This window comes from Panthera leo, chromosome B1 (assembly GCF_018350215.1).
Source record: "Panthera leo isolate Ple1 chromosome B1, P.leo_Ple1_pat1.1, whole genome shotgun sequence".
In the NCBI taxonomy this organism is placed as follows: Eukaryota; Metazoa; Chordata; class Mammalia; order Carnivora; family Felidae; genus Panthera; species Panthera leo.
Genome location: NC_056682.1, coordinates 149,779,809 through 149,804,536, shown reverse-complemented (window position 1 = coordinate 149,804,536; position 24,728 = coordinate 149,779,809). Strand labels below are relative to the sequence as shown.

General features: G+C 36.9%; 2 protein-coding genes across 13 annotated transcripts in view; one reads left to right on the top strand and one right to left on the bottom strand.

Annotated features, from left to right (window-relative positions):
• CENPC (centromere protein C) overlaps positions 1-9,215 on the bottom strand; it is an 80,765-nt gene extending 71,550 nt beyond the window's left edge. For all 4 annotated transcript variants that reach the window (XM_042936257.1, XM_042936260.1, XM_042936258.1 and 1 more), the window contains exons 1-2: positions 9,063-9,215; positions 4,792-4,838 (exon numbers count right to left, since the gene is read on the bottom strand). In XM_042936257.1, the coding sequence (XP_042792191.1) occupies positions 4,792-4,838; positions 9,063-9,080 (65 nt within the window). In that variant the 5' untranslated portion in view covers positions 9,081-9,215. The remainder of the gene's footprint in view (positions 1-4,791; positions 4,839-9,062) is intronic.
• Positions 9,216-9,400: 185 nt separating this feature from the next.
• STAP1 (signal transducing adaptor family member 1) overlaps positions 9,401-24,728 on the top strand; it is a 65,568-nt gene continuing 50,240 nt past the window's right edge. For 3 of the 9 annotated variants that reach the window (XM_042936271.1, XM_042936270.1, XM_042936262.1), the window contains exons 1-5: positions 9,401-9,647; positions 10,194-10,266; positions 18,027-18,523; positions 19,071-19,192; positions 21,024-21,202. In XM_042936271.1, the coding sequence (XP_042792205.1) occupies positions 21,083-21,202 (120 nt within the window). In that variant the 5' untranslated portion in view covers positions 9,401-9,647; positions 10,194-10,266; positions 18,027-18,523; positions 19,071-19,192; positions 21,024-21,082. Of the gene's footprint in view, positions 9,833-10,193; positions 10,267-16,307; positions 16,589-18,026; positions 18,524-19,070; positions 19,193-21,023; positions 21,203-24,728 lie in introns of those variants that run through there. The other 6 variants (XM_042936263.1, XM_042936264.1, XM_042936265.1 and 3 more) reach the window with 6 other exon arrangements.

Sequence of the window (24,728 nt, the reverse complement as noted above, 5' to 3'; positions counted from 1 at the left end):
AATTTCATATCTCATTATAAAATGTTATTTTACTTAATGGGAAAAATATCACCTTTACTATGTAAGGACAAAACAAGTACTTGAGTCCAAGAGTTCCCAGAAAAGTATGTGAAGCAGTATGTCATTATGTATAATAACAATTATACTCCTTGAATGAACAGTGACATCTAAAGCCATCTTAGACCACTTTTATATCTAAACAAGAACATCAACATTTTTGAACAAATCCAATCAGTACTAAGACACTTCTTTAATAAAAACTCTATAGTCACAAGTCCTAACAGCTCTAAGTAACAGTCTTCCCTACAAGTTCTCAAATGCACTTTTGATTCAGTATCATTACCCTTAGCAGCTTATGAAACAGTATAAAATTTTAACTGTAATTTCACATGCAGTTGTAAGAAATGTTATAAAGGAGATCCCTTGTTCACTTCATCCCGTTTCCCCCAATGGTAACATTTTGTAAAATTATACTATACAATCACAACCAGGATGCTGATACCAATACAACCCACTAATCTTATTTAGGTTTCTCCAGTTCTACATATACAGTTGACCCTTGAACAAAATTGTTATGAACTGCATGGGTCCACTCATAAACGGATTTTTTTCAGTAAACATATTAGAAAATTTTTTGGAGACCTTCAACAATTAAAAAACTTGCAGACAAACCACAAAGCCTAGAAATATAAAAAATATTTAACAAAAAGTTAAGAATGTCATCAATGCATAAAATAGATGTAGATATTAGTAGATACTAGTCTATTTTATCATCTACTACAATAAAATACACACAAATCTATTCTTAGAAGTTAAAATTAATCAAAACTTACATACACAGTACACAGTGCCATTTATAGTCAAGAGATATAAAGACACAGTATTAAATCATAACTGCATAAAATTAATTATCGTTCATGCTATAACACTACTATAATAATTTTGTAGCCACCTCCTGTTGCTATTTTTTTTTAACTTTATTGATTTCTTTTGAGGGAGAGGAGAAAGTGAATGTGAGCGGGGGGAGGTGCAGAGAGAGAGGGAAAGAGAGAATTCCAAGCAGGTTCCGTGTTGTCAACGCAGAGCCGAACACAGGCTCAATCCCACGAACCCCGAGATCATGACCCGAGCTGAAATAAAGAGTTGGACGCTTAACTGACTGAGCCATCCAGGAGCCCCCATCTTGTTGCTATTGTGGTGAGCTCCCTTGTTGGTGACTATCCCTTTAAAATGCCCATATAACACTAATCATCTCTGAGTGAACAATTCACCTCTCCAGTAAATTGTGTATTGCAGTAAAAAGTGATTTCTCATACTTCTCCCACTCTTCATCATGTTTAGTGCATTACCATAAATCTTGAGTAACACCAGGGACTCAACAAGGTTACCACTAGTGATGCTGGAGGTGTTCCCAAGAAACAAAAAAATGTCATGACACTACAAGAAAAAGTTGAATTACTTGATATATACCATAGATTGAGGTCTGCAGATATGGTTGCCTGCTACTTCAAGATAAATAAATGCAGCATAAGGACCACTGCCAAAAAAGAAAGGGAAATTCATGAAGCTGTCTTTGTAGGCTAGAGCAGGACAAAACCTTGCACTTTCTGCAAAGTAACTTTTGATCTTGTACGGAACATACAGCTTTTATGTGGATGCAGGAGATGCTATAAAGAAGGCATGATTATGATTCTAATATGGTTTGAGAAAAGTTAAGTCATTACAAAACAACTTAAAGCAAAAGGAAGATGAAAGATCTAAAGCTGGAGAATTTAATACCAGCAAAGGATATCTAAATTTGATAATTTAGAAAGAGATCTGACTTAAAAAATGTCAAGATAAACAGGAAATCAACTTTTGCTGAACGAGAAAGAGGCAGCAGACGAGCTCCCAGATGCCATTAAGAAAATCACTGAGGATCCTCACAAAGGGTATCTCCCTAAACAGATTTTAATGCAGACAAAAGTGTTCTATTCTAGAAAAAAATGCCACCAAGAGCATTCATTAATAAGGAAGAGAAGCAAGCACCATGATTTAAGACAGGAAAGGATAGGCTAATCTCTACTGTTTTGTGCAAATGCAGTCAGGTTTATAATCAGGACTGACCTTATCTATAAGGATGCTAATCCCTAGCTTTGAAGGGGAAGTTAAACACCAGCTGCCAGATTTTTAGTTATACTACAACAAGAAGGCTGGACAATGAGAACCCTTCTTCTGGACTGGTTCTATCAATGCTTTGTCCCTGAAATCAGGGAGTACCCTGACAGTAAGAGACTGTCTTTTAAAGTTCTTTTCATATTGGACAATGCCACTGGACACCCAGAACCACAAGAGTTCAACACAGAAGTGAAAATGGTCTACCCGCCCCAACGTAACACCTCTAGATTAGGGGTCAAAAGGATCTTTAAGACTCATTACACATGGTACTTTAGGGAAAAGTCTGTCAACACTATGGAACAGGAACCCAATAGAGACAACATTATGAAAGTCTGGAAGCATTAAAGCATTGAAGATATCACTGTTACAGAAAAGGCTGTGAACACCATCAAGACCGAAAACAATAAATTCCTACTAGAAAAAACTGTAGGCAGATGTTGTACATGACTTCACAGGATTTACAACAGAGCAAATCAAGAAAATCATGAACATGGGGCACTGGGATGGCTCAATCAGTTAAAAATCCAACTCTTGACCTCGGCTCAGGTAATGATCTCACAGTCTGAGATGGAGCCCCACCTTGGCTCCGTGCTGGGTGGGAGCCTGCTTAAGATTCTCTCTCTCCCTCTCCACTCCCACCCTCACTCAAGCATGTGCACATGCTCTCTCTCTCTCTCTCTCTCTCTGTCTCTCAAAAAAAAATAATAAATAAATAAAAATTAAAATAAATACATAAAATAAAATCATGAATGAGATTATGGATATGGCAAAAAAGTTTGGGGGTTTCAAGATACAGATTGTGGAGGAATTCAAGAGCTAGTAGACATCACACCAGAGGAATTAACAGAAGATGACTTTATGGAGATGAGCACTTTCACAACAGTACCAGATGATGGGGAAAAAGATATACAAGAAGCACTGCCAGAAAACAAATTGACATTAGACAATCTGGCAGAGGGTTCCCATTATTCAAGACTGCTTTTGACTTCTTTTATAACATAGACCTTAGTTACAGGCATACAGGCACTGAATTAAACAGTGGAAGGATTGGTACCATATAAAAACATTTTTAGACAAATGAAAAAGCAAAGTCAGACAGAAATTATGATGTATTTGCAAAAAGTTCACTGAATGTGCCTGCCTCCCCTTTTACCTCCTCCACCTCATCCACCTCTGCCACACCTGAAACAGCAAGACCACCTCAACCCTTTCTCCTCCTTCTCAGCCTACTCAGTGTGAAGACGATGAGGATGAAGGTCTTTATGATGGTGCACTTCCACTTAATGAACAGTAAATAATCAGCATGCCGTACCATTAATAAACTGTGTTATGTGTGTATCTTCATGTGAAAATCTAGTTAACTGTACAGCAAGACAGGTAGGAGACATTTTTAAGTCATCATCATCATTGTCTAAGTATTCAGTGTGTAGAACATCATGTGCAAAACTTGAATGAAGTGGGTAAGTGATATTTAACATAAAACTAATAATCTGTTTATTTTCTTACTGTCTTGTAACTTTCCTTTCAAAAAAGTACATTACCATACAGCACGCCTGTCATCACAGGTATTTTTTTAAAAAGACTTAACAATGTTTCTAATACTGTATTATGAATATAACTATAATACCATATGCCATACAAATTTTATAATGATTCATTCATTAGTGTACAGACTAGGCTACCACGAAACAATCGTATCGATTACACTAGGCTACCATAAAGCAATCATATTGCTTTCATTATCAGTACGTTATACCTATAAATATGAAAATGTGAATTTCTTTTCCACATCACTTTTTCATATTTGATGTCTAGTGTTAGTAATATGTATAACATCTACAGTGTTTTGTATCATATAACTATATCGATGTAGGTAATGACAGATGATGTAGATAATGAGAGAGATGATATATTAATAAAATGTATCAATAAATACAGTACTGTAAAAGTATTTTCTCTTGTGATTTTCTTAATAACATTTTCTATTCTCTACTTTATTAATTGTATTATTGTATTATTTTATGTTATTGGTAAGGCTTCTAGGCAACAGTAGGCTTTTAGTAGCAAGTTTTGGGGGAGTCAAAAGTTGTACGAGGATTTTCAACTGTGCAGGGGTCAGCAACCCTCACCCCTGAGTTGTTCAAGGGTCAACTGTACTCATTTGTGTGTTTCTGTTCCCATTTAATTCTGTGCCATTTATCACATCTATAGGTTCAGGTATCACCACCACAGTCAAGATACTGAACAGTTCCACACCACAAAGATACTTTTTATTTCTTTTTATAATCTATACGCACATTTTCTTTTAGCCCTACCAAATGAGCTCTATCTTTGTAATATTACCATTCAATCCATTCTATAGACTGCTTTCCCCATGGCTGTCACTTATAACTGAGACTACCTCTTCCTGATCCATAATTTATCAGGTGAATTTCTTTTCTCACTGCCATTAAGTAGTCATTACACTGCTTGCGTTAATATTTCTCTGTTAGTATAAAATCACTAAGATGACTATACTTAATCAGTGGGCACAGAAATCATGTTAGACAGAAGTAATTTCTCCCTTCTTCTTTTAAAAATCACTTCCTAAAAATGGAAATAAAAATGACCTTAAAAGTTAAATATGTAACTCACCTGGACGGTCGGCAAAATCTTCTTCTGTAGTCATTTTTGAGATGATCCTGAAAGAAAAGTAAATCATCAAACTGGTGAAAAGTTAAGTTCTTCATTTGTTCATTCAGCAAGTTTTGCTTATTGTCTATTACAGTACCATAAAGAGGAATTCTTCTGGATCAAGTGAAGGAGAACTTGCCTCATATCTACTGTTTCAAAATCTTTGCTTATACTAATTTGTTCACCCTGGGAATCATTCCATCTTCCTCCCCTTACTCCCATACCTTTCCCATCATCAAAACCACAACTATCTGGGCTTCCAATAATTCAGGCTGGTTGATAAGCAGTATCTACTTATCTCCTTTCCTTGCAGGAAGATTCCTCTAAAATAATAGTTAAGGGCTACAATGGCATAGACCAATGAAAAAGACAATGAAGAGAGGACCATCTGTTAACAAATTTAAGAAATTTGTAGAAGATGGAAAATAAATGAAGTATGTTAATTGATAAAACAGAATAAAAGCAGTAGCAGACAAAAGTTAGTTCAGAGGATCCAGTCTTTGATGAGGAGAAAAGCTGATCTGCCCAGGAGAAAACCATAACAATGCAGAACTACAAAACTCAAAATATGAGGAGGCTAAGAGTGAGAAAGGGAATGAACAGAGTAACAGACTCTCACATCCCCTATCCCTATAAACACAAGTTTAAAAAACTGTATTCTATTGTCTGTCTTAAATATCACCAGCATCTGTGGATCAGGAGACACTCAGAGGTCTCTAAAACAAAACATGAATATCAAGATATAAATTTTAAAAATGGAGAAGAAAAAGGGCCAAGAGAAAACTGATACCAAGAATGAGAAAGAAGAGCATAAGCCAACATACACACTTGTTGAATTATTATGTTGTACACCTAAAACTAATGTAACACTGAGTGTCAACTAGGCTTCTATTTAAAAAAAAAAAAAAAAAAAAAAAAAAAGAGAGAAAGAGAGAAAGAAAAAACTTGAAAAAAACAAAAACAAAAATCCAATTAGTACCTTCAAGAGAGATTTGAAATACTGGACTCATAAAACAAAAGTGATATACTATAAACACTAAACAACTAAATTAAGACCAAGAAAAATTCTTAATAATTAAAAACATGATTGCCTAATGGAGAAAAAGTCTCTTTTAGCAAATGGTGCTGGGAGAACTGGACAGCAACATGCAGAAGAATGAAACTGGACCACTTTCTTTACACCATACACAAAAATAAATTCAAAATGGATGAAAAAACTAATGAAAAAGGAAACCATCAAAATGCTACAGGAGAAAACAGGCAGCAACCTCTTTGACTTCGGCTGCAGCAACATCTGACTTGACTTGTCTCTGAAGGCAAGGGAAATAAAAACAAAAGTGAACCATTGAGACCTCATCAAGATAAAAAGCTTCTGCACAGTAAAGGAAACAATCAACAAAACTAAAAGGCAAACAATGGAATGGGAAAAGATATTTGCAAATGGTGTATCTGATAAAGTGTTCGTATCCAAAATGTATGAAGAATTCACCAAACTCAATACCCAAAAAACAAATAATCCAGTGAAGAAATGGGCAGAAGACAGGAATAGACACTTTTCCAAAGACATCCAAATGGCTAACAGACACATGAAAAGATGCTCAACACCGCTCATTACCGGGGAAATACAAATTAAAACGACATTTAGATACCACCTTACACCGGTCAGAGTGGCTAAAATTAACTACTCAGCAAACAACAGATGTTGGTGAGGATGTGGAGAAATGGGAACCCTTTTGCATCGTTGGTGGAAATGCAAACCGGCACAGCCACTCTGGAAAACAGTACGAGATTTCTCAAAATATTAAAAATAGGACTACCCTACAACCCAGAAATTGCACTACTAGAAATTTATCCAAAGGATGCAGGAGTGCTGATTCGAAGGGGCACCTGCACCTCAATGTTTATAGCAGTGTTTTCAACAATAGCCAAATTATGGAAAGAGCCCAAATGTCCATTGACTGATGAATGGATAAAGAAGATGTGGTATATATACACAATGGAATACTACTCAGCAACGAAAAAGAATGAATTCTTGCCATTTGACCCAACTAAAATATATGGTTTAAAACAAACAAACAAACAAACAAACAAACAAAAATGAGAATGAGCGGAAAAGCTACAGGCTAGAAAAAAATATCTGCAAAAGGTAATCTGAAAAGGACTATTATCCAAAATATGCAAAGAATGTTTAAAACTCAACAATAAGAAAATAAACAACCCAATTAAAAACTAAATGGGCCAAAGATCTTATACCTCAGATAAGATGTACAGATGGCAAAAAAGCATATGAAAAGATGCTCCACATCACATATCATCAGGAAAAAGCACATTAAAAGCCACAATGAGATACCACTGTACCTATTAGAATGACCAAAATCTGAAACACTGACAATTCCAAATGCTGGTAAGGATACGGCACAACAGAAAACTCTCATTTATTTATTTTTTTTAATGTTTATTTATTTTTGAGAGCGAGAGAGAAAGAGCATAAGCAGGGGAGAGGCAGAGAGAGAGGGAGACACATGTCCGAAGCAGGCTCCAGGCTCCAAGCTGTCAGCACAGAGCCCGATGCGGGGCTTGAACTCACAGACTGTGAGATCATGACCTGAGCTGAAGTCAGGCGATTAACCGAGCCACCCAGGTGCCCCAACTCTCATTTATTTTTTAATATAAATGGTACAGTCATTTTGGAAGGCAGATTTGGTGGTTTTTACAAAAGTAAACAGACTCTCACCATGACTTAGCAATCATATTGCTTGTTATTTACCCAAAGGAGTTGAAAACTTATGTCCACACAACAATCTGCACAGATGTTTATAGCAATTTTATAACTGCCAAAACTTGAAAGCAACAAGATGTCCTTCACTAGGTAAATGGATAAAGTGTGGTACATCCAGATGATAGCATATCATTGAGCACCAAAAAGAAATGAACTACCAAGCCATGAAAAGACATGAATAAATCTTAAACGCGTCATTCTAAATGAAACAAGTCAATCTGAAAAGGCTATGTATGTATTATTTCAACTATATGACATTCTGGAAAAAAGCAAAACTATCGCGATGGTAAAAAGATCAGTGGTTACCAGAGTTCAGTGGGGAGGGAGGGAGAAATAGGCAGAACACAGAGGATATGTAGGGTAGTAAAAACACTCGATAATACCACAAGGATGGCTACGTGTCATTAGACTTTTGTCCAAACACACAGAATGTACAACACCAAGAGTCAGACTTAGTATAAATTATGGACTTCGGGCAATAATGATGGGTGAATGCGGTTCATCAACTGTAATAAATACATCATTCTGGTGGGGGATCCTAACAACAGGGGTAGCTATGCAGGTGTGGGAGTAAGGGGGTATATGGAAAGTCTCTGTACCTTCCTCTTAGTTTTGCTAAGAACCCAAGACTGCTCTAAAAAAATTAACTCTTAAAAAAAAAGGAACCGTGGGCATTAGGTAAATTTTATTCCCCTCCTCTTCCTACAATGAGAATGGCTTTATTTTTGTTTAATTCTATACAATATAAACAATGTATGTGCTCACATTAAAAGGACGCTGTACAGTATTTTTTACACATCTTTATGCAAACAAGCATTACTTTATAACTTTATATAAGTGGGATATCATTGGTGAAGATTTTCTTAAAAAGAGAGATAAAGTAGAAAACACACGTTTAGGGCAGGGGCCGACATTGGTTGTACAATATATAGTAACTATAAGCAAAGTGTGAAATACAGAATACTGAATACCAAGGGAGTCCAATAACACGGAAACAAAAAATTAGTTCCCGCCCCCTTGGGCATTCATACCTTAAGCACTTTTTAACTAACACCTGCCTTTCAGAAAACTTTACCAGTAACAAGCACTCCACAAATAATATGCTTCTGCAGACCAGCAAGTCCACACTTTTTAGGCGTTTCAAAACTTCTATAGACAGAAAATTATTTGGAGGACTAGAAACCAGAGTTAGACCAAAACAGTAGCAATCACAAGATTCTCTGAAGAGACAGATGCCATCACAACCAAAACTAAAACCTGTGGGTAAACAATACAAGGAAGTTAACTCCTGGCTATCAGCACACGATCAGCTCTGATCTCAAACACTTGGCGGGCTTTTCCACTGAAATCTCCAAGAAGCCACAGTAAAACATTTCATTCTCTCCCGCCCCGAGCGCAGGTGCCAGGGGCTGCCGAGCTCCCATACGCAGAAGCGGCAGGAGCCTGCACTTACCAGACCCGTCGCAGCCATTTTCCGACCCGGCCCCACCCGCGCCGGGGGTCTGGCACGCAAGCCCTCGCGGGCCGTGACTCGAAGAAGCCCGGCACAGACAGAGTCGCGGGAGGAGCAGTTAGGCGGCACCCCAGGAGCGCCCCTGAGGTGGGAGGTGGCAAAACGGAAGGAACTGCGGGCTAGTAAGCGCGCTACCGACGCTCTTCACCCATTGGCTCGGCCCTTCCGGAGCACCCAGCGGTCTCCGCGGTTTGAAACGGTCTGCACATGCGCAAAACGAACCGCTCAACCGTACAGAAAGCCGTTAAAGGCCCGCCCTCACATTGGACACTCCAACAGTCCCGCCCCTCGCAGCGCCCGCCGCAGCCCCGCCCCATCTTTCCCATAGCCCCGCCCTCCCTTTCTCTAACTGTTTTCTCCTCTTTTGCTGGCTAGGCAATCGGAGGATTGAACGTAAAGCTAGGGGTTTCCGTAAAGCTGCTCTGAGCAGGCACCGTCTCGAGAACAGCCTTTATTCTTGAGCCGGGTGTAAAACTTGTCAGCGGTTCTATTACAGAGTAAAAAATAATACTTGGAAGGATAAAGGTAAAAATTGCAGAAATCGTTTGAAAAGAAATAGTTCATTGTGCGGGCTCATCCTCCACACCGAGTCCATCTATGCATCACCTCTGAAAGTAATAACAATGTAACGTTGATGATGATAACGATGTATTCTTCTTTCAAATATGTGGGTAGTATTTTCATGAAGCATTGCCAACAAAGTGACTTAGGTAAATATATGTCATTTAAGTATAATGTCCTGAAAGGAGACCTAAATCAGTAGTCTTGAAATATACTCAGCGACTAGCTGTATCATCTAGAATAAAATTGTGGCACTATTCCGGGAGTTTCCTTATTTATATAATTATATAATAGGAGAGCTTATAAATGCTCTGAAGACTTGACCATTTTATGATGTTATGAAACTTGTGTTCTATTTTTGTGATTTAATAAAAATTTGCACAGAAATTTTAATCATAAAATACATTACTTATTGAATAAATTCATTAATCAAGAGTTGAACTAATAAACTTTTTAAACATGTAATGATTTAACAAATGTTATCACCTATGGTTTGTTTATTTTTGGTAGGGAAGAGGTACTATATATTAACTCTACAATCAGACTGGGTTCCATTCTACTCCCAAGAATTCTGTCATAATGGGTAAGTTGATTAAACTGTTTCTCAAGTCCCTTGTCTGTAAAATGGGAATAATATTAAAGTTGCTGAGATATTGGGTTAATTCATTTTAATATCTAGGTGAAATGCCTGGAACATAGTAAGAATTCAATAAATAATGATTGGTTTTATTATAGGGTTTTGCCAATCAGACTACATTATATAATTTGATGTCATATTTGGAATACATTATAATAAAAAAACTATCATTTATTCCGTACACACCATATACTGTTTTTTTTTTTCTAAATGCTCTCCATGCACTAACTTATTTTATTCTTAAAACATTCCTGTTAAAAGAAGACAGCTAGTATCCCCATCTTACAGACAACAGAAGTGGGATAGTGTTTAACTGCCCCATAATCACACTACCATTAAATGGCAGAACTGGGGGTGAACCCTGGTATTCTGATTCCAGAACTGAGCACTTAATCACTACACTCTTTATTTCTCAGTGAGAAATTTTACCAAGCACAATCACCAATGTAAATTTCCACATCTAAAATGATATTCCCTGTTTCCACTGGAAACAGTAACTCTCAGAGGTATTTTGTGAAACTTGAAATGCAGTGACATGCTGGTATAGAATGCAGGGCACAAAGGGTGTTGGTAATAACTACAGAGAAAATGGAGCAACACTTTATGAAAACCAAAAGTTATGGAAACTCCACCATCCCCAAGCAAACTTTTCAGTTCCCTCTGCATCTGTCCTACTATTTATAGCCCCACAATGGTTTTGGCATCCTAAAATAGGATTGCTAGTTGATGGACTAATGTTTATAAAACCTAGATCTGTCATTATAGGCCCCCTGCGCACCCCCCCCCCCAAATACATTCAGATCTCTCTTTATGAACTTCCATGGTAACTGGATAAATCTTGAAGTTTTCCATCACAGCTACATAACCTAGGTGAGGAGTGTGTGTGTGTGTGTGTGTGTGTGTGTGTGTGTATCAGTCTATGGAATTATGTGTATTCAATGTGTATATGGGAAATAAAGTTTACAGAAACTGAACTTAAGAGGGTACTAGAAACTTTTAGTTGCTTAGGATTTTATGCAGATAGTTTAAAATTGGTTAAAACTAGTTTAAAGAATATTTTAGACCTTAAAAATTACACTCTAAATGAACTTGCTCTAGGAATTGTAACACAATTGCTATTAAAATTTAAATTGTTCCTTATTTATAATAAACTCAAACTGGTAATATGTCCACCATTTACATATTAAATGTAATTTATGTACATGTAAATGTAATATGTACATATTTATAAAGTGTAGTTCATGTGACAGAATATTCCTCAGCAATAAAAACAAACTACTGATACATGCAACAACTTAGATGAATCTTAAAAGCTAGGTAAGAGAAGCCAGACATCAAAGGCAACCTGCTGTATGATTACATAAATGTAACTTGATGAAATTATACACATAGAAATGAAACCAATAGTTGCCAGCAGATGAAGTTGGGGGTAGAAGATGCTGACAACAAAGGCCAAGGAGGGAACATTTTATGATGCTGGAAATAGTCTATGTCTTCAATATAATACTCTTATGTTTTTGTCAAAACTCTCAGAACTGTGCTCCTAAAGAAAGGATGACTTTTGCTATATATTATACGTCAATGAACTGGACTTGAAAAATTAATGTTAGAGAGTGTTACCAAACCAAAGTGGACCCACTCCTCGGTGACTTACAGGCAGACTACACCAGGTGGAGTTGCCTCACAAGGTCAACTATTTGTACAAACAAGGAGATCACAGGGAATAATTTCCAAAACAGTGTCTCTCCAACGAGGGGAAAGCAGGCTCTTTTTATTAGGCCTTGGGATAAATATTCAGAAGGGATTTTAACATTATAATGAAGCTGAGGTCAGCTCTGGCACTTTCTTTTTCCCTTTCCTCCTCCTCCTCCTCCTCCTCCTCCTCCTCCTCCTCCTCCTCCTCCTCCTTCTTCTTCTTCTTCTTCTAAATGTTCACTTATTTTTGAAAAAGAGCACGCGAGCTTGTGAGGGGAGGTACAAAGAGACAGGGGGACAGAGGTTCCAAAGCGCGCTTCACGCTGACCCATGAACTGTGAAATCATGGCCTAAATCTCATGCTCAACCAACTGAGCCACCCCACCTCTGGCACTTCTGATTCATCTGTGCAAGCACAGGGGATCAGACCAATAGAGGGAGAGAGAGATAACCAAATGCAGTGTGGGAATTAGGGTCAGACTGTGATTCAAAACGAAGCCATAAAGAGCATTAAGCAATGGAAAACTAAAGTAGTAATTATTAAATGACAGGGAAATGTAAAATTTTCTTAGATATTATAATGCTACTGTGTTGATGTAAGAAAATGTCCTATTCTTTTAGGATAAGGATATACATATGAAGTATTAAGGGGTAAAATGTGATGTTTGTAAGTACTTTGAAATGGTTCAGTTAAAAAAAAAAGATATAGTTACAGCAAATCTGGCAAAACGCTAACAATTATTGGAACTACATGGTAGATGTGTAGGTGTTTATTAATACTGCTCTTTCAGGGATGCCTAGGTGGCTCAGTCCATTAAGTGTCCAATTTCGGCTCAGGTCATGATCTCATGGTTCATGAGTTTGAGCCCAACATCGGGCTGCATGCTGACAGTGCAGAACCTGCTTGGGATTCTCTCTCCCTCTCTCTATTACCCCTGCCCCACTTGCATTTTCTCTCTCTCTCTCTCTGTCTCTCTCTCTCTCTCTCTCTCACACACACACACACACACGCACACAAACACACATACAAAATAAATAAATAAACTTTAAAAAATAAAAATACTGCTCTTTCAGCTTCTCTGTTGGAAACTTTTCATACTAAAATGATAGGGCAAAGTGGCATTAATAAAATTACTGAAGTTCTCAAAATTTTTGCAAAAAAATTATTATGCCAAAGTGTCATAGACTCTAAGTCTAAAGCTCTCTTTTGGCCAGCAAAAGAGCAGGATGCAGGATGAAAAATGAGAGATGGCTAATGTCCGGGAAAAGACAAGAGACCCAAATAAGGGTCCTTGCCCCGTTTTTTTTAGGATCAGAAGGCTTACAAACATGGTGATGGACGTGCACAAAGAGACAATAAATCTGAACATTAACTTATGAACATGAGGGAAAGGAGGTCTTGAAGATATTCAGGGTTAGGGGTTTGGGTTAATACAAAGCAAAATCCTGATGCCCGCAGTCGGGCAGAAAGTTGTTTACAGGAGACATGAGGCACCACCTCTGTTTATCTTAGCTAGTCTAGGGGAGGAGACAGATAGGACACGTGACCTCAGGGTTAACAAGGCACCTTTTTTTTAATAATCATCTCTGCTCTGGGCTGCCTCATCTCCAGCGCAGTGGTCTATAGCCCAATTTACCTGTTTACCTAACTTGGTCCTTCCTTCCTGTGAAAGCAGCTTTCTGCTATAGCACTAAATTGGGGGTGCTTCCGCCCTGCATATCTAATCTTGTTTTTTTCATATACCGATGTACTGGGTGCCTTTGTACCTCCCTATTCTTGGTTGCTTTGTTTGTTTACCCAAACTCAGGTGTTAGCATCCTATGGCTTTGTACTTCTTTATTGCCTTGTTAACCCATTGGCAAGCCCGGGGGATTCCTAAGCTTATTCCTCACACAAAAGTCAAAAGTGAAAATATTAGCAATTTACTATAGGATAATTTTGTCAGAAAAAATTACACTCCAAAAATCAATTTGTAAAAATTATAAACATTTCAATTATAACTTAATTTGCTAAAGTGAAATAAACTTATTTATATAATTTTGGAGTTTATTTTTTAATATAACATTTAAATTTTTAAAATTCTTTACTGTCAAATGTTGTTCCATGTGTTAAGTACACTCACTTTAAGTAGCCTTTTCTCTACTAAATAGGCTCTTCTAAGACTCTAATTGCCAAATTATAAAGTGTGTTTGCAGTATGCAGGTAGGTGGCAGCAACGTTCACGAAAACAATTTTATACAATGGGTTAAAAGTCCCCATGAGTTCTTAATTGAGTGCTACATAAAAATCTTTACAGTTACCTCTGTGCCAAGTGTTTGATTCATAGTTGCTGTTGAATTCTATTATATATATATATATATATATATATATATATATATATATATATATATATATATATTGTTTCTCTTCCCAAGAACACAACAGGGGCGACTGAGTCAGTAGGTAGAGCATGTGACTCTTGATCTCAGAGTTCTGAGTTTGAACCCCACACTGCTGGTAGAGTTTCCTTATAAAAATTTTTTTTTTAATAAATAAAAAGAACACAACAAATACACTATTCTCTGGATCTCCATTCTGTAGCCTGTAGTTTACTTCTAGTCAGCATAATTCTGAAAAATTAGCTTTTGTCATTTAAAACACATTTAGGGGTGCCTCAGTGGCTCAGTCGGTTAAGCATCAGACTTTGGCTTAGGTCATAATCTCACAGTTTATGAGTTCAAGCCCCACGACCGGCTCTGTGCTAACAGCTCAGAGCCTGGAGCCTGCTTCAGATTCTGTGTCTCCATCTCTCTCTCTGCCCCTCCCCTGTTCGCAGTCTGCCTCTCTCTCTCTCTCTCACAAATAAATAAACATTTAAAAAAAATTTTTTTTAAAGAAAGAAATAGGGGCTCTTGGGTGACTCAGTCCATTAAGCGTCCAACTTTGGGTCAGGTCATGAACTCACAGCTCATGAGTTCAAGCCCCACATCGGGCTCTCCAGCTCAGCACAGAGCCTACTTCAGGTCCTCTGCATCTTCCTCTCTTGCTGCCCTCCCCTGCATGCTCTCTCTCTCTCTTTCTCTGTCAAAAATAAAACAAACATTAAAAAAAATAAATTTTCAAAAAGTACAATTAGATTTTCAAAAGTTTAATACTTTCTGCATTATAATTTAACCTTGCAAAGACTTAAATTACTTTAGTGGTACTAGGCAAAAATTTAAATAATAAACATTAGTAGTTATTGACACAGATATATGCTCCAGACAAGTTATATGAAAAAATGTAGTTTATCAAATATCATGTACTTATCTGATTATGTAAATATACACAAATAGAGAAAAAGTGCCAAAAAGGTGATGGTACCCATCCAAACCGTGCTAATGGTAGATGCTGGTGCTGGAGCATGTAATTTTCATTTTTTTAATTTATGCCTGAAGACTTGTTTTTTCTAGAACTTATATAAGTAAATTTTCCATTTATTAGGAAAAATTAAGAAAATATTTTAAGTATTTATAAAGCATGCTATATGAGATGTTTGTAAATTTAAGCACCTATAGAAATTCATAAACAATAAAGTGCCCAAACTATAGCTTGTAGGCCATACCTAACAGTGGGAAAGGGTGAAAGAAGTAGGAAAATAAACTGCAAACAAAGACACAAAGCAAAAAGGTCATAATCTCAGTTCGTGTGTTTGATTCCCATGTCTGGTTCTAACCAGACTGGGCAGCACTGGGATTCTCTTTCCCTCTTTCGCAGCCCCTCCCCCACATGTGCTTTATCTCTCAAAAAAAATTATTATTTTATAAATAAATAGGGGCACCTGGGTGGCTGAGTTGGTTGAGCATCCGACTTCAGCTGAGGTCATGATCTCATGGTTTGTGACTTAGGGCCCTGCATTGGGCTCTGTGCTGGGCTCTGCTGACAGCTCGGAATCTGGAACCTGCTTTGGTTTCTGTGTCTCCCTCTCTCTCTGCCCCTCCCCTGCTTTCTCTCTCTCTCTCTCTCTCAAAAATAAATTTAAAAACATTAAAAATAAAAATAAACATTAAAAAAATATTTTAAAAAAGGAAATGCTGTGCTATTGACAGAAAATCTGTCAGATATTGTAGAGTGTTCATGTTTGCAAAATGAACTAGATTACGAACACCTTCAATGTTAGCATAAATTCTCACTTCTTCCTGTAGACAGTGCAGAACTATATTGATCAGGGGTCACTTCTATAGAATAGAACTCATAATAGCTGCTTTAGGCAAAAACGGGATCTACTAGTATGCATTATTGGTTTACAGAATTGTTGGGATGGAAGGAGAAATAACATATTCAGGGCTTTCAGGAATGATTCCTAAAGATACACTGCAGAACTGAACACCAAGAGCCAGCTGTTGTATGTATAATCAGGAAGCAAACTGAAAAGCTGAGAAGCTAATGCTGGTGCTGGAATCTCCAGAACCATACTGACACTGCACAATCAGGAAGTCACTTCTGTTACAAAAGTTCCATGTCTAGGAAGCCACAACGAATAAGAAGTCTCCATGAGCAGGAAGCCTCCTTGTTGCTGCTGGCTCCAGAAACACATCATATTCACCGTGACAGGTACCAGAAAATTGACGTTCCATGCTTTGACTAACTATCACCACCCATGAAACTAGTGATCAACTACTGAGACTTCTGATAGTATTGCCACACAAAAAATTAGAAGCCTATAGACCATGCTTCAGCCTAGGGGAACAGCAAATCAAGAATAAATTCTGTTTCCATCTACCTTGCTACCCAACTCCCGCTCCAAAAAAAAGGTCTGGATATGTAGCTTTTAGCTTTTCAGCCTCTGCAGTAAAGAATGGCATATGGGAGTGCCTGGGTGGCTCAGTAGGTTGAGCATCCGACCCAGCTCAGGTCATGATCTCACGGTTCCCCAGTTCGTGGGCCTGAGCCCCATGTTGGGTTTTGTGCTGACATATTCAGATTCTCTTCTGCTTCAGATTCTGTCTCCCTCTCTGTCTGCCCCTCCCCCATGCACATGTGTGCACACTTTCTTTTTCTCTCTCTCTCTTTCTCAAAAATAAACATTAAAAAATAATAATAATGGCATACTGGAAGGGGCTGGAATGGATACTGAGCACTAACCTACCTTATCCCAGAAAGCAGCAGTAGTGGGGTTTTTTGTTTTTTTTGTTTTTTGGGTTTTTTAGTGGGTTTTAAATGAAGCAAAGAGGAAGAAAAATGTAGACCTAACCTGTCTTTGTATTGAGCTTGATATGGCTAAAACTAAATTCATTATTGCTCTACCACCCAAACTATCACCCTATCTGGAATTTTCAGTTTCTATTACAGCTACTATTATGCAATGATTTATCTCATTTAGAAACCTGTATCTGTGACATACAAGAAACATTTCTCGCTAATATAAATAATACCCTACACTAAAAAATAGTGAGAACATTTAACTAGAAAGACTTTTTATCATCCTAGATGCAACTCTTTGTACTAAAAATCATGTCAGCAAATTAGACCACTCTGACAGAGCTATGAATATCACTTCTACAACAGTGATTCCTTGCCTTTTTTTTTCTGTCCCAAAACACCTAGTAGAATTTTTTTTTGAGTAATTATGACTCATTATGCCACAAAGTAAGCCACAGTCATTAAAATTAAAGCTGTATTCTTCAGTTATGGATGGTAAACATAAATGTATTCAAACATCTTCAAAATTTACTACAATGAGTTGTGATTGAAATGGCAATAAACCATCAATAAACATGTGAAACAAAGATCAGAAATTGGGAAATACAGGAGACAGGTTGGAGGCTCTAATACAGAGTGATTGATTGAATCATTTCTAATAAGTGGATAGTAAAGTACTTTAGAGAGCCTTAACTGTCATAAAAATGTGTATTCATTTGAATTGCATTATAACATGGATGACTCAAAAGAGCACTGAGATTTTGATTTTATATGAGTTAATCTTATACTTCATTCAAAACTGTTTAATTTGTAGCCATGTATCTAATGTATAACAAACTCCTGTTCACAGAGCTGATGATGGCTATGTCCAGCAGTTTGACAGTAATGTGATTGTTCTACACAGCAACAAAAGAACCCTGCGTCAACCAATGGTCACACATATCAGAAAAAAAGAAGCTTCTGTCACAGCAGAGGCTAAGAGCTCCCAAATTAGAACTGTATTTTCCAGCTGGAAGTTAGTCATTTAATCAATGGTTACTGCAATCTACTACCTATCAACTTCAACACAATCCCTGTATTTGAAAAACTTAGTTTCCTGTTGATACAGAATGTATACTAATAACTAATATACAGTAGGCCAAATACTGTAATAAAATATCTGTAAGATGCTGTGGAATGCAGGGTGAAAGCAATAAAATTTCTCCTTGGAGATGGGGAAGGCTTCAGGAAATCAGGAAATCTTCACAGACAAGGATATAGTCAACTGAGGTCTTGAGGGGTAGGCAGGAAGTTGTCATTTTAAGAAGAACAAAGGGCACCCAAACAAGATATACAGTAGTTCGAAAGGTATGAGGAGATGCGAAAGACCATGAGGTATCGAGCCTATTGGGATTAACCAAAGTTATTAGAGGAGAGAGATTTTTTTTAAGGAGTTTCAGTTTAAGGGCCCTGTTATGAAGGATCTTGTATTCTATGTGTGAGCACATTATTGGTGCTCAATATTTAGTGTTGACTGAAAAAAAATGAAAGAGTGCTCAAAAGCAATGAGAATCTATCAAAATGTTTTAAGCTGGGGAGTGACTTGATTAGATGTCATTTTAAATGAATTAGAGAAGAAAAAGTGTGAAAAGTAGGAGACTTCTGAGGAACCTAGTGTAGCTCTTGAGACGAGGGAGGAAGTTGTGATCCTAGATAAGTTAAACGGTTTGCTCAAGGGCTCAGCTGGTGAGTAGCAAAACTGGCTACTCATTATTCACCACCTAAAATTTGAGATATCTATAAGAGGATTTCCATTGTCATGATGCAGTTGGAAACTGTGAGCAGGTCTAACTGGCTAATAACGTTTCAGGATGTTTGCATCTCGTAGTTGTTTTTTTTTTTTTTTTTTTTTTAGGGAGACATCATTTGAACATTGGTATATTAACAATTAATGTGACTTGCAAATCAGCAAACCAAAGCAACGTCCAGAGGCTGATAAGCTGGTTTTTCTTTAATTTTGCGTATTTTTTTCATAAGGTAGGTAAGAAAGACATAGTTAACTAGATGATTATTCCTCAGAAATATTCCTATGCTTACATTTTTCTAGAAGCATTCTTTTCTCCCTGGCCACAATGCCAGTGACTACTTTTCTCATATTCCAACCATGGCTGTTTCACAGCATCCTATCTCCCTCCCCTTCTTTCCATTTTCTGTTCTCATCTCTCCTTTCATTTCCTGCCTGTGTTACACCAGCTACCAGTTGCCAAAAAGGTGGATTAGGTCACTTATCAAATCAGGAGGTTTTCCCTTGTCATTCATTTTCCGATTATACTGAAACTGAAAAGTAGTGTGGTTTTACCTCAAAAAAAAAAAAGCAGGACTTGTATTTTATCACTGGAAGGTTTGAGTAATAATAGGAAGGAGGTCTCGACTTAATATAAAAGCAGAGGAGAGACGCCTGGGTAGCTCAGTAGGTTAAGCATCCAACTCTTGATTTTAGCTCAGAGAATCCTGCTTGGGATTCTCTCTCTCTCCCTCTCTCTCTGCTCCTCCCCTGCTCATGCTATCTCTCTCTCTCTCTCTCTCTCTCTCTCAAAATAAAAAAAATGAATAAATAAACGTACAAAGATATATATAAGCAAGGGAGTGATTTTGAATCTTCAACTCCCAATATCTGTCTCAAACTGTTCTTATTTTGGACGATTAATTAAACACTTTCCTCTGGTTAACTGATAATTAGTCTATATTGCTGTACCTCACTTTGTAGACAATTTGGCTGAACATATCTACAGCTGCAGATCCAATGGAACCCATACTGGTGGGGAAAACCATGTGATGTTTCCATTAGGAAAGGAGGATCAGACTCGAGAGTCCTACCTTATTTGATTTCTAAGAATCAGCTGGTCTCACTGGGGAGAATGCTCAGGCCTTGGCTATACTAAATCCATAGTAATTCTGAAATACAGAGGATGAAATAAGAAAGGGTGGAACTTCTCAGGATCCCTGCAAAACATACCATGATTCCTTCCAGTGTTTCCTTCCCCCATCATTCCTTGCACAGTGCTCGGCCAAATCCAGTCTCTAAAGGACCATTTCCCATGTACAACTACTGAATGCATTTGGGCCCCAATGTAGCTTTCTAAATCTTACTAGATAACTGTAGAGACCCCATCTATGCATCTCCGCATCAGTGATCCACAGCTCAGAAAGCATAAAAGAACAAAATAAAAGTTTGAAGTATTACAGCTTTCTCTGCCAGATATATTTTGCCAACTGGTAACCCATGAACTCAAAATTCTTACTGACAGAAAAGTAAAAAAATCCCATGTTGCCATGTGGTTTATATTTAGTGGATCATCAAAATAGGCATGGGATAAGGAACTCCAATCTTTAATAAAATGTAAGCAAAGCTCAGTCTTAAAAGATTTACAACAGAAATAGTACTAATAAAATTATCCTATAAAGTAATTTTTAATGGAGTCAAGTTAATTCCAGTCATATCTTGTGGGCGTAAAGATGGAAAGCAATAAATAAAAGAAGGTGGAAGAAAACAAATGTAACCTTGATGACTCCTCCAAAGTTTATAACCTCCACATCGGTTCTTTTCATCCCCTGGTGATATTAATCTTCTATTTATTTTGCTACTGTAATCCTCAGTAATTCTAAATTTGCATAGAGATTGCCCTTTCAAAGTTGGTCTATGCCTGTTCTTTCTCACCTCACAAAAAGTAAAGGAAAAAAAGTATGTGTGTGTGTGTGTGTGTGTGTGTGTGTGTGTGTGTGTGTGTATGTATGTGTGTACTGTTGGTGGTTAAATATCGAGTTGGGACTTCCTCTTTGAACAGTTGCTTTTTCCTCTCACACAAAGGAGATCTCATTTTGTTTGAGACTGGATATAGTTGAAATCAAACCACACACCAAGAGGGTATGATGGATAAGAAGCCCCCAAAACCAGCTCCTCGCAGGATCTTCCAAGAAAGGTTAAAGATTACTGCTCTACCTTTGTACTTTGAAGGTTTTTTGTTAGTCAAGAGGTCAGAATACCAGGTAAGTCCATAGATGATAACGTTGCAACTAGCAGCTTCTGCCTTAATATAAAATTTGTTTCATGGTGATGTGATGTGACAAGTGCTGCCTTGTTTCTGTTGTGATTAAGCCCTCTTCCCTGAGCTCAGAAATATGATGCCAATTTTGCATAATTATAAAGACAATGTGTGGCTTAAGCACATTCAGGTATATATGTATGTATTATATATAATAATATAACATTCTAATGTTAAGTCACCAATGTAAAAAAAATTGAATAAGCTACATTTCCAAAGAATTTATGTAAACATAACAGAAGATTTCAGCTTGGAAGATAAAATGTTTGATATTTTTTTCTATTTACTAGTATGCTTCCACAATGACTTGTATCATTTAATACAAAATATTATGATTGAAATGAAAACTTTTGCTCTTCCTCTTAGTTGTTTGAAGTTTACAAATAATGGTAAAATTATTTTTTAATAGTAAACTTTTGTAAAAATAAATTATGAAAATGCTAAAATTGATATTGTTTAACATTAAATATAGTTGTATATTCTAAAAACATGAAGATAGTGACTTGAAAAGACAATATGTAGGTTGCAGTGTATGTAATATGTACACTAAGATATATAAATACATTCATTCTAACAAAATTCAAAAAGCAGTTCATATTTTTTTTAATGTAAAAATGAAAAATTATAATTAAATAAGTTAAAATCAGTGCTTTGAAAATACCAGTTATGGATAATTTGAAATTAATGAGAGAAATAAACATGAAAGTGTCTGTTACTAATGAAAAAAGAAATCATTAAGCTGGGTCAAATTTTATGAAATTTTAAAAGTAACAAAGTAGCAAAAATGTAAGTGTTTCAAGAAATGTCATAAGAAATGTTTAATAATGATAATAAGATATGTTTTCTTAAGATTTATTAATGGAAAAATTGTGAAAATATCTACAATAGCACATTCGAGGTTTTTGTAAAGACATGGTAGTTTATATTCTGTTAGAGGTGTTAAACATGTATTAATAAATTTGTCAGTTATATTAGAATATTTTTTGGTTCCTCCTGCATGCTTTTATTTTTTGCATCCCTTTTTTTTTTTCATTTTCATTTTTTTAAGTTTATTTATTTTTGAGAGAGAGAGAGAGAGCCTACACAAGCATGTGTGAGAGAGGAGCAAAGAGAGAGCAAGAGAATACCAAGCAGACTCCACACTCTCAGTGCAGAGCCCAATGTGGGCTCTTTCCCACCAACTGTGAGATCATGACCTGAGCCAAGCTCAAGAGTCGACCACTTAACTGACTGAGCTACCCAGGTGCCCCCCCCTTATATGCTTTGAAAGTGAATTCTATCTTGTCACAATAGGTTAGCCACATGATTACTTTGGCAGGAAAGAAGAATTGGGAAAAAGAAATTTCTAATTTGTAATTTAAAAAAAATTTTTTTAATGTTTATTTATTTTGAGAGACACAGAGACAGAGCTTGAGTGGGGGAGGGGCAGAGAGAGAGGGAAACACAGAATCTGAAGCAGGCTCCAGGCTCAGAGCTATCAGCACAGAGCCCGACGTGGGGCTCGAACCCACCAACCGTGAGATCCTGACCTGAGCCTAAGTCGGACGCCCAACCGACTGAGCCACCCAGGCACCCCTCTAATTTGTAATTTAAATTTGATTATTCATTAAATGTTCATCGAAGTATTTATAATAACTGTTTCTGATGATGGTTAGCAGGAAGAACAAGGATTTTAGAGTCAGTAAAACATGTCTTTACCTGACGGTTTTGCCACTTAACTGCTTGTGATCTTGTGGAATTTACTCTATCTTCTTGAGATTCAATTTTCTCAAACTATAAAATGGAAAAACTACAACTTGCCACCTAAAGTACAATGCCTGGAATACAACAGGTGCTCAACTAATTTATTCACTCAAACAATGTTTATAGTGTGTCCCCTATGCATCAAGCATCCTACTGAGTTCCAGAGAATATAAATATAACACAAAGATCCTACCTTCAAGAGGCTTAGTCTATAGTAAGGAGTGATGATTCTCTTACCTGACTGTTACTCTACCTTTTCTTAGAAAGCATACTTTGAAATGGAAAGAATAAACTATAGATATAAATATTTCTGATGAAATTGACTTGTTTCCACTCGAATTCATAGCAACATCTTTCACTTGTATGTCAAGGAGAAGAGAGCAAGAGGATAACAATATTGTCTACTTGTAGGGTGGTTTCAAGGATTAAAGAAGATAACATATAAAATACCTGGCTTACACTAAAGGTTATATTCATTCATTTTATTATTTATTATAATCTAATTAACATACTAAAATCAGTTTTGAATCCGTAGGTATAGTTGACCCTTAAACAACATGGGTTTGAACAGTGTGGGTCCACTTACACTTGGATTTTTTGATAAATATAGTACAGTGCTATATATGTATCTTTTTCTCCAATCATTTTCTTAATAACATTTTTCTCTAGCTTACTTTATTGTAAGGATAGCTATATAATACAGATAGCTTACAAAATATGTGTTAATCGACTCTTTGTGTTACTGGCAAGGCTTCTGGTCAGCAGTGGGCTATTAGTAGTTAAATTTTTCTGGAGTCAAAAGTAATATGTGAATTTTTTACTGTGCAGGAGGGTCAGCACCCTAACCCCCTACATTGTTGGAGGGTTAACTGGTAATATGGCTCAAAGGAGAGCCACAGAGCTAGAGCGCTAGTGAAAATAGAAGCTGTGAGAAAAATCTAAGGAAAATAATGGGATTTCTAGGCAGCAGCGAAGTGCCTGGGAACCTTTAAAAGTGAAGGAAAGCCAGGGATATATGGAAGGTTATCTTTAAAAGAAAATGGGATAGAGGAAGTTGGGATACTCTGCAGAACGTTAAGTGGAGTCTTTGTTGAAGGAATTCAGAACATTTAAACTAGAGAAAATATAACTGAGGACTAACCTGGTCTGTAAGGAGATCACACATTTAGAGGTGCTTCCTAGCTATTTTTGTGACAGGGCACTTGTAAGAATTTAAGGATTTTTGCCCCTAGGAAAAGGTACCAACATGTACCATTTTAAATGTAATTCCAGAAAGTCCATGGATCCCAGGTCAAGAATCCATTAAAAATACATAATCTTCATGAAAAAGATAATGTGGACTTACTTAAACCACAGCACGAGAATTTTGGACTGATCAGGAAGATTTATTTGATAATAAGTGCTATTAAATGCCACAACAGGATGCCAATGAAAACACAGTTTTTGCAAATGGGGAAAATTCTCATTTTTCTGGAACTGTTTGAAATTAAGATAGAGGTATGTCTGGGTGGCTCAGTCGATTAAGCGTCAGACTTCGGCTCAGATTATGATCTCGTGGTTCATGAGCTCAAGACCCACATGAGGCTCTGTGCTGACAACTCAGAGCCTGGAGCCTGCCTCGGATTCTGTGTCTCCCCCTCTGCCCTCCCTGCTTGTGCTCTCTCTCTCTCTCTCAAAAATAAATAAACATTAAAAAAAATTAATAAAAAAATCGGAGATAGAACTCG